Consider the following 11,187-nt stretch of genomic DNA (forward strand, 5'->3'; position numbering starts at 1 on the left):
CCCCCCCCCCCCCCCCTCAGTTTGCTGTGCAGGGGATTACAAGAGGGGGATTACAAGAGGCTGATATCAAATCACATTCAGGCACTTACACTAGTTGAATTAAAAATAATTAAAAGTACATGTAGAGATTTATTGTTGAATACAGAACTGTGTTAATGTGTGCCCTTTTTTATAAGCCTGGGGTTCAGCTTTAATACAAACCAAATACATTTTAACACATCTGTAATAGCTTGACTCCACATTTAATAAAACATATCGGAATGAACATAATTACTTAGGCTATTTATTACTACAGTATTATGTTTTTAAATCCTCTCTGATCTGCTTGTTATTTCGGTGCTGAAATTTTTACATCCTTTAATTATATTTTTGTTCTCAACTTTTCAAAGTAAATTGCACACATTCTGCACATTATCTTAATAGCCTTTTGAAGATTAATTTCTGCGAACATGAGCTAAAAGCCTTTCACATTATTGTTAATAAGGAAATATGCCATTCCCCTTTTTTTAGAGCTGCAAAATTAATTTTTAGTAATCATATTAAATATTGGCAAATAAAAATAAAAACATGCAACGGAATTGAACGCAACATAACAGAAGTCAACAGAGGTTGAAATTGCAAGTTCAACGGACCTCTGTTGACTTACGTTTTCGGTCCAATATTTGTGTGAATAGGCCCTTAAGGTACCCGTGATTTAGAACCATACACAATGGTTAAAACATATTCCAAGTTTAATGGTTTCCTAATAAATTATATTTATTTATTAAATAATTATGTTTTAAGTGTAAACCATTAAACTTGGAATATGTTTTGATCACTGTGTACGGATCTATGTCATGGGTACCTTATACATCTTAATACAAACTACTTTTGCTTTATATATACTGTACATCCTCTCATATATTCAAAAACACAAAAAACATACAGAGAAAACTACATACAAAAACATCTATTACAATAATTAATTTATTATCAAAAGCCACCACAATTTAAAAACGTGTGTGCATGATTAAAATCTCCATGCACATCTACTGAGAGGTACATCTTAACTGTATGTGATAATCGTCAACCTCAGCAAGAAAGAGAGGTCAATGGACACCAACACCCTGGAGTTATGTCTATAACAATGCTAATCTCAGTTTAACAATAATCCACATAATATGTATGGATATGTTACATACAAATCAATACATAAAGCTATAGAGGTCAGCTCACGGTCTTCCCCCTGCAGAGAGCTCCACACAGGGATTCCCCCCTCCATGTTCCTCCAGGGCTCATTGGAGGGACAGACAGTGGAGGAGGCAGGCACAACTGGCTCTGGATGTAGAGAGGCAGAGCCAGCTGTCAATCAGTCAGCAAGGTGGATCTCGATAATATTGTCGGGATCTTTCCTGGCTGCAGAGTTGCTCTGTGCTTTCAGCAAATAGCGGGTAGTAGCCCACTAGATGCTGACTTTGGGTCACAGGAGTACATTAGTAAGTATACTCCTGTGACCCAAAAGAGGACTAAAGTCAAAAAAACGGTTTGGCTTTAGTTCTCTTTTAAATATAGTGTTGCTTAATAAAGAGCGGCATTCATTTGTCTCTTTTATATATACCTGGAGTTCAGCTTTTGCTCTTTTAATTTTTTTTGTCCTTGGACGTCTTGTTTTTGGGTAAAAATACAATTTTACAGAACAAAAGGGAGCAAATAGGAGAAGTCCATAGTCAGGGTTTACACGTTAAGGAATACAATTGGATCATCTCTCCACCCGGAGCTTGCATATTGGACAACAAAGAATCAATTTACTTAAAAGTCATCAACTCTGCTCACTTTGCTATGCTATCTTGTCAGCATGTTACCCGTTAGCAAATGTCCATGCAGCAGACTGGACAGGACAGGAGACAGAGTAAAAGTGACACTAAATGCAAGAGTTAAATCTTGAAAATGCATTTAAGTACCTTAACTATTAACAAAAATGTATCTTATTTGTGTATCACTCGGCTGTAGATCCTCAAATCATCTCTGAATTGGTGCTGAAATTGTCCTTCCTTCCGGAGGGTGGCTACTATTGTTCCCTGTAGTCCCTGTGTGTGTTGTAAAGTAGCCACCGCTCCAAGCTCACTCCTGTGATAGACTACAATCTCATGTTTAGTTTACGTTCAATTTGTATTGAGATTGTAGTCCATCACGGGAGTGAGCTTGGAGCAGTGGCTACTTTACAACACACACAGGGACCATGAGGAACAAAAGTAGCCACCCTCCGGAAGGTAGGACAGTGTCAGCATGAATTGAGGATCTACAGCTGAGTGATGCACTAATAAGGTACACTGTTGTTAATAGTTAGGGTACTTCAATGTATTTTTAAGATTTAACTCCTGAGTGTCACATTAAGAGTAGTTTTATGTAAAAATACATTTAATTATTTGTAAAGGAATATAGTACAGCTATAACTATGTTTTTTTATATCTGCTTGTAGTTGTATGTATACAGATCAATGGTCAATTTGCCCAGGGGTGTCTAATACTATCAGATCCCGTGATTTATGGTGATGCCTTTTCATATTAATAAGCTCAGCCTATATTGTGGCCACCTTTACTGTAAATGAGGACCAGTTACATCTCAAAGACATTAGGTGGGAATTTATCAAAACTGGAGCAGACAAAATCTGGAGCAGCTGTGCATGGCAACCAATCAGCTTCTTTCATTCATTTTAAAATCTTAACTGAACAAACTGAAGAGAGAAGCTGATTGGTTGCCATGCACAGCTGCTCCAGATTTTGTGTGCTCCAGTTTTGATAAATGCTCCCATTGACTTTTGCTGCATCGGTAATCCTATTTTCCTGCTCTCAGGAAGCGACATCTGCTGGATGTAAGGAAACCCTTATGATAAATAACAGTGAGATTTGTATTTAGCATGCTTGTTTTCATCATTGTTTTTACAGGAGCATTAAGGTCCTTTTAAAAAAAGCCAACCCGTCAGCCAGCCTCCCCTGCTGATTAATATTCTGCAAGACAAATCGTGTTTATTAAGTTACAGTTATTTTCTGCCGTGGTCTTCGGCAAGGCTTGGGGAAACACTGCGTTCCAGAACATTCAGTTCTAAATCAACAAGCTTTTCTAATGCTTTGTACAGAAATAAATGCTTTAAAAATGAATGTGACAGTGTAGTCGGGTTTATTCTGGGATTTAGCGTCGTCTTTCTTCTTCCAACCATTCTATTTGGTAGGATTTGCTTACATGAATTAATGGCAATTATAATGTACTGTTACCGTTGTATCACTAGCAGAGTCCTACGCTTTCATCTTTAATCATTTGGTTAAAAAAAAATCCTTTTTAAAGCGGAATTTCAGGCAGATTCTAAAAAAAGGCACAAATTAATGGAGCTCTGGGTACATCTTATCTGCATTTTTCTAAATGCAAGCAGTGTAAGTACCTGAATATGACCTAGTATCAGCCTCATGCAGTGTCTGTACAGCAGAACTTACACTGGGGGAGGGAGAAGCAGAACAGGAATCCAAACAGTCGTGGTGCAGTACAAGGAGCATGCTGAGTGGCGTAAAGAGCAGAGCGACATAAATGAGCTTATCTTTGTACTGCTTATTCTTGTACTGTCCACTCACAGGGTGCGCAAGGGAGCATACCTGTAAGCAGGGCCAACACTACAATGAGGCACCCTGAGAAAGGTTCCTCAGGCAGCATCTTATTGGGTCACATCTTATTGGGTCACTTTCCAGCCAGAGTGTCCCAGGTTGCTAAGCTCTTGCCAACTAGTGATATCAGATGACAACTACACCTTTCCAAACATGCAACACTAGCACCACTCCATCCCCCCCCACCCAGCACATGCCAACTCGTGATATCAGATGACGCCCCCACCTTTCCAAACATGCAACCCTAGCACCACTCCATCCTCCCCCCCTTCCCCAGTAACGTGCACCAGCAGCACAAACCACCCCACACCAGCTGCCTCAGGCAGTGAATAGTGTAATGATGCCCCTGCCTGTAAGTGTTATGAACTGCAGCAGAGGAAAACCAGGTCTCTACTGTAACAGACAGGGCTGTGCTGTGTGGCAGAACTGTGTAAATCTCATGACTGGTTGAACAGAAATACAAGAAGGCATCAAAAAGTAATGCCTGTTGAGATAAAGAGTGTTTTATATAGTCCCCTTCACATGCCATGAATTTGGGCCATCGTTTTCCAAAGCCTCAAATCCAGTTTTGAAAAATTCTACAAAGCACTCATTGCTTCACTGCTTCAGAGCTGTTTTAACTTTCTGCAGGTCCTAAAATCTCATGCCATGGATGTAACCCCTCATTCACCCAAACAGGTAGAAGTCAGATGGTGCTAAATCTGGGCTGTAGGGTGGATGAGGGACCACTGGCCAGCCCATGTATGACATGGATGTCTTTTTGTGGTCTTCTCTTCCTGATGGCTTCCTTTAGCTTTTAAAGTGTACCGATATAGGTTTCACTGTTGACTTTTATCCAAAAAGTCCAAAAGGGTTGTTCTCAAAAGGGTGAAGAGTTTGGAGAAGGCAGGAGAAGTGAACAATCTACACATCTGATAAATCACATCTAAATTATTTATCTATAATAAATACATCAGATGTGAAGTCTGTAAATGTTCATAACTCTGAAGATATGTCCATATATAAACAGCAATAGTTTGCTCATTGTTGTAGCTCTGCACATTTAGTTATTCATGTATTTAAACCAGTTGCATTTAAAAAAGCTTTCAATCATTTTTTAGTAAAAAGTTAACTGCAATACTTTGTGTTTTATATCCGTCTAGAGTTCAGCTTTGAAGATCTAGATCTTGTGTTGGGTTATTATCCACTTGGTTATTATATTTCCTGGACTCCAGAGGTCAGATCTCAGCAACGGGGATCGTGGCTTTTGCCTCACAAGTCCATTGTAAACTCTGTTATGGGTATCATGCATCTCCTACAGCTGGCCTATAGATTATCTGCAGATTTTCTATGATCAGATGGAAAAAATGCAACAGATTGCTCCATCTACGCTAAACTGTGTGGATGGAGGAATCTCCCACTGGGCCAAGCTTCAGTATCTTGCTAGTCGGCCCCGCTGGCTCTCAAAATACCAGAACAATCTGATTGGATGCTGTTAGAATACACTTTACTGTGTTTATAGCAATAACTCCTGCAGTATACAATTTCAGTCACTAGATGCCAGTGTTTATAAGTTCTGTTATATCTATGGTATACTCTATTGTATTGTAGTAAGGTATAGAATAAAGCTGTGGCTTGCTTCCTGTTTCAAGCCATGTGCAGCATGCATATCAGACTGTCTGCTTGTGTTTCTCTGTGAGGCTGTGCAAGAAGTTCCAACAGATGAAGGCATTGTTCAGGTGTTTTGAGAGCCAGCGAGGCCGACTAACAAGATACTGAAGCTTGGCCCAGTGGGAGATTACTCCATCCACACAGTTCAGCGTAGATGGAGGAATCTGATCATAGAAAATCTGCATAAAATCTATAGGTGTATTGCCAGCTTACTGCATTCCCATAAGTGGAGAACATCATGGTCAATGTAAGACGCTCTTGTAATAAAAAAAAAAAGAGATGCATGGCTTATTAGATTAGATGTGTGTAAATTGTAACTCCATCTTTCATATACACTCTAATCTTCACCCGTTTACCATATTGTATCCCTGCTGCCTCTCACATTGTGAAATCCTGGTGCAAAAAAAAGAATACCGTATTTGCCGGCGTGTATGATGACTCGGCGTATAAGACGACCCCCCACTTTTGGTGTTAAAATATAGGTTTTAGGCTATACTCGTCGTATAAGACGAGTATAGCCCGAAATAATGTTTAAACTCACCCACTAACCTCCATGGCGGTATTCCTGAGTGTGGCTCAGGGTTAATTTTCAGTACCATCAGCGGTAACCCCCGAGCCACACTCGTGATTACAGTCTCTTACCTTGTCCACGATCCCCGCAGTGTCCTCCATCTTCCGGTTTCCGTCCTTCAGCTACATACAGTATACCGCGCTGAGCCTATCACGGCAGGCTTTGTATTCATTAATAAATATAAATAAAAATAAATATTTTTTATTAGTTACCGTATTTGCCGGCGTATAAGACCGGTTTTTAGACCCAAAAACATCGCCCGAAAATTGGGGGTCGTCTTATACGCCGGATATACTGTATGTAGCTTCAGCTACATACAGTATACCGCGCTGAGCCAATCACGGCAGGATGTATGTAGCCTGTATTCATAAATACAAAGCCTGCCGTGATTGGCTCAGCGCTGAGCCAATCACGGCAGGCTTTGTATTCATTAATACAGGCTTTGTATTAACGAATACAAAGCCTGCCGTGATTGGCTCAGCGCGGTATACTGTATGTAGCTGAAGCTACATACAGTATACCCGGCGTATAAGACGACCCCCAATTTTCGGGCGATGTTTTTGGGTCTAAAAACCCGTCTTATACGCCGGCAAATACGGTAACTAATAAAAAATATCTCAAAGGCATCTAACCAACAAATAGGATTCAAACCTGGCTTGGAAGTTTGAATGTGATGGGTGATACAAGAGGCAGAGATCCCTTGAGTTTTTTTTTGGCTGCTGGCTGCAGTGGATTACACAAAATGTATATGAGCATGAACAGAATGAATTTTCCAACTTCAGCACAGCTGCAGCACGTTCTGAATGGAATAAATAGCTTACTTACTGCTTCCACTTGTTCCCTGAAATTGCTCTTTAATCCTTTAAAAATAAAAAAATACATTTTATTACCAGTTGCAATTGGCACTAAACCCGCTGCCCAAAGCTGCTTATGTTCCCTGGGTGTAGATCTCAAATTAACAATATACTTTTGTTTCAGTTATCCCAGAAATGTGTTACCTGATTAAAACGGTTCCACTTTAATTACACCGTTTAATTTGTTGCTCATACTGAAGGTGACATTTTAGTCCACATTAAACTCCCTTCTCTCACACTAGCATCTCAATCATGTTCTCATTATGATCTGCCAGCATTGTACATATGTAAGTCATTCTTATTGTTTACAAGTTATTCAAAGCTTATGGTGATTATGAGAAATTGCCATGCTTTGGAAACGGGTGGATTTTTGTTAAAGAGCAATTTCTTTAATGGGTTTGAGCAGATCAACACAATGTAGGACCTCGTAGAGAATATGACAATTCTATTAAGCTTATAAACTAACAGTATAGTTGAAAAAAAGGTGTATAAAAGTGCGGACTACCACTCCATGCAAGGTCCACATATTTAGTCTGGCCGCCCTGACCCATCTTAAACTGCTGAAAAAAAGTAATATGAAAAACCGCTGTGCAGAAAAAAGTTAATATACCTACCTTAACCCCGACTTCCATACTGCAGGGGGTGACGTCACCATCCTACAGGCAATTTTCCAATAATCCTGAGTAGCCCAAATCTCACGAGATGATGTTGCAGCACAGCGGAGTTGTCACTTTTCATGACATTTGGGCTTCTCTGTATTCTCCAGGATCTTGCAGGAAGGAGGATGTTGTCACTCTCGCCTAGGCACCACAAGCGAAATCAGGGGTAAGGTAAGTATATTAAAGAAGAATTCTGGGGACAACTATTAACCCTTTTAGTAGGGCTACCCCACACTACATAGTTTACCTGTTTAATGGTGTCTAGGGAGGAAAATAAAAACATTTTATACCCACCTGATGCTCAGAGCCGGCATGCTCTTAGACCGGTCCCTGGAGCCTTTCTCACCCTCCTCTGAAGCGTTCTAAAGTCCCGAAATCATCACGTTCTATGCACTGTGTATAAGACGTGAGGATGCAGAGGGACATTGCATCATAAGAAGAGACAGGCTGGAGGTAGCACTGTAACAGTTGGCTGGCTCCGAGGATCAGGTGAGTATAACTTTATTATTTTCCTCCCTAGACCAAAACGAGGACCTAACCCTTGCAGTGGTGGGGACAGCCCCACTGCAAGGGTTTATAATAGTTTTCCCCAGAGTTCTGTTTAAATAACTTTATTATCTGCCACAGGTGTGGGGGGACACACTAAACCAGCGGGCCTTGCAATTTTAGTGCAAGGTCCATTTTAAATTGTATCTCTAGCCAATTTTTGGCGAGCAGGTAATGGTTGCAACACAAATCCACTTTTATTGCTATTGTGGTCCCATTGGGGGAGATTTGCCTTCTCTATTTGTCCTAGTGACCATTGTGACTTTTACCCAGAAATTATGGTAGATCCAACATTTTCCAATTGTCTCCAGAACAATTGGGGAAATTTGGGGCAATTTGCCTTGTAAGCAGAAATGTTGCCTTATATCCCATCCCCCCTCAATACTAAACAAACGTTTGGGCTTCACTTTAAAAGTCAGTGTATGTCAAAGCAAAATTAAAAGAAAAAAAACATATGCAGTAAATCTCTGCAGTACAGTGCACCTCGGGGAGACAGAAACATGCAAATTAGTCTTGTAAATTTCAGTCAAGTGCTAAGGAATATATGTTTGTCGTACGCTTCTGCACACTTCATTTAGATCAATTAATGAGCTCTACTACATGATCCTTTCTAAAAGATGTGTAACAGATATTATAAGCATGGGATTTCTAGAGACTCACCAACGTTTGTCAATAGGCCTAAAGAAAATTTGTGCGCAAACCTGTTTCCATGCATGGCTGTGAATAATTTATATTTTTATATTTCATACAAACAGGAACCATCATGATTTGAATTGTTAGCTTGTTTTAAAGAGACCCTGTCACTAGACATGTAACTCAGTAAAACATTTGTTTCATTTCATTTTGGATCCATTCGGATTTTTATTTCTTTCATTTCTTGGATTTTGGATCCAAAATTTGACTTGGTCTGTTATTTGCATTTCGAATCCGTCCGAATTTTTGCTTCAGAACTAAGTCACATGACCGTGCCTGTAATGCAACTCCAACAGCCAAAAAAACCCCTCCAGAGAACAGTCACATGTCTGATTTAGTAGACATGTAGCCCCGCAAAACATTTGTTTCATTTCATTTTGGATCAATTCAGATTTTTATTTCTTTAATTTCTTTAATTTCTTGGATTTTGGATCCAAAATTTGATTCAGTTCGTTATTCGCATTTCGAATCTGTCGGAATTTTTGTTTCGGAACGAAGTCACATGACCATGCTTGTAATGCAACTCCAACAGCCAAAAGAAATCTCCAGAGAACAGTAACATGTTTGATTTAGTTTAGTTTTGAACGAAATTCGAACGCATGTAAATTTTCGTTAAATGAACATTTGGATTTGTTCGCATTCGGACTCGTTGAAATTCAGAAATTTGGATGCATCTGAATATCTGAATTTAACAAAATTTGTGCGAATATCCATTCGGAACAAAACTAAATTTACATGTCTACCTGCCATCACTTGTTACGCAGCAAAAGGTAGGCAGGGAATCTGTATTAGGGCTTGTTCACATGATTTTCTGGTCCAGATCTGGAGACGCAGAGAATGCATGCAGTTCTGGAGCATGCAGATCTGGAGAATGCAAGCAGTGCGTTTTTGATGCATTTTTGATGTGCTTGGAGTGGGGCTGTCAGTATGTTACCTGCAATGCAGTGCGTTTTCAGCGCGTTTTTGTTGCGTTTTTGACGCGTTCGTGCATTTCCGGACCGGACAAAATGTGACATGCAGTATTTTTTCTGTCTTGACCGGAAAAGAGCGACGTCGTGTGAACAAGCCCTTAGGAATACTTACCAAAATCCTGCCTGCTGCAGTGATGTGTTTCTGATCAGCAATTATATCTTTGTGGAAAGCAAAATTGACACTTAAGGGGGTGTCAGATATCGGACCTTCCAGGCTGTTTTAGTGCCCTGTACTCATCCTCCCTAGATTCCTATATCATTAGTGTGTTTCAACAGCATGAAGGAACTTTCATAAGATTTGCAACAAAAGCCGCTTCTTAGTAAGCCCTCTGTCATTGTTTACTAAATAGCGGCCATTAGTCTTGATCTTATGATAGTTGTAATAATGCTGTTGAAACACACTGTGAACATTGAGGTTGGGCAGATGGTGACCCAGAAGGCTCTCTGTCCAACACTCCCAGAAATCGCATGTTGATTTCACCTTGTGTAAAATAGTGTGTTTTCATGTGTGTGGGAGCAGCAGTCCACCGCAAAGATTGCCATTAGTATTACCAGGAGAAAGTCAGCAACCACAGACTATGTATCTCTGTCATGACAGGTATCCTTTAAGTTGGGGACAATTGGGTAATTCCCAAGCACTGCACTGTGTGGGAGCAGTGTGATGTCTGATAGACCTGGCTAAGGTAATTCCATTAGAGAAAGACAGATATAAATCAGGAGGTGTTGTTGTATGATAAACTGAAACACATTATATGTCAACTTATGCTTTGCATATTCTGGATGAAAACCTTGTAGTTTAAAAAAACCCCCATAACATCTTTTATTTCTGTAGGCCATCGAACATTATTCATCGGAGTCCATGTACCACTTGGTGGCAGGAAAAGCCATCGCCGCCACAGTCACCGACATCGCGGACACAAGCACCGAAAAAGGGACAAGGAACGGGACTCGGGTTTAGAAGATGGACGGGAATCTCCTACATACGGTAAAACTTTTAGCTTGCTGTGCCTTTCGTATTTAAAATGATGGTGCACAGGGACAACAACATCTTCAGGCTGGCAAGTTAAATAATCTTCTCCATGGATTAGCATATGCTAGCATATATACGAGGGTGAATCAAAAAGTAATGCCTCCATGCCTGTAATTTGAGATCTATTAGAGTGACTGTGAATGTCCATGTACCATGTTATAGAGGTGTCTTTACCCCACTAATGTATGCTTTTCTTTTTCAGATTGAGTGATTAGAACCATGGATTTGTGGCTAAAACAACGAGCTGCAATTGCATTTTTGGTGAAAAAGGGTTGCACACCTAAGGAAATCCATAATCAGCCAAAGAATGTTTATGGGGATGCTGTAGTGGACATTAGCAATGTGCGGTGTTGGGTGAAGAAGTTTCAAGAAGGAGAAACACAAAATTCCACAAAAGCGTCCCCATAAACAGATGATATTGGATTTCCTTAGGTGCACAACCCTCTTTCACCAGAACATCAATTACAGCTCGTTGTTTTAGCCGCAGATGCGTTGGTCATCACTCAATCTGAAAAAGAAAATCTTTTTGATCTGCCGAGAGAGAGAGAGAGAGAGAGAGAGAGAGAGAGAGAGAGAGAGAT

General features: G+C 40.1%; 1 protein-coding gene across 1 annotated transcript in view; it reads left to right on the forward strand.

Moving 5' to 3' along the window:
* The window catches only part of SLC4A10 (solute carrier family 4 member 10), a 120,217-nt gene that overhangs the window by 27,792 nt on the left and 81,238 nt on the right, over positions 1-11,187 (forward strand). The window contains exon 3 of the mRNA XM_018556695.1: positions 10,409-10,561. Coding sequence (XP_018412197.1) covers positions 10,409-10,561 — 153 coding nt within the window. The remainder of the gene's footprint in view (positions 1-10,408; positions 10,562-11,187) is intronic.

Source organism: Nanorana parkeri, unplaced genomic scaffold, assembly GCF_000935625.1.
Source record: "Nanorana parkeri isolate BGI_ZX_2015 unplaced genomic scaffold, ASM93562v1 scaffold247, whole genome shotgun sequence".
Taxonomy (NCBI): Eukaryota; Metazoa; Chordata; class Amphibia; order Anura; family Dicroglossidae; genus Nanorana; species Nanorana parkeri.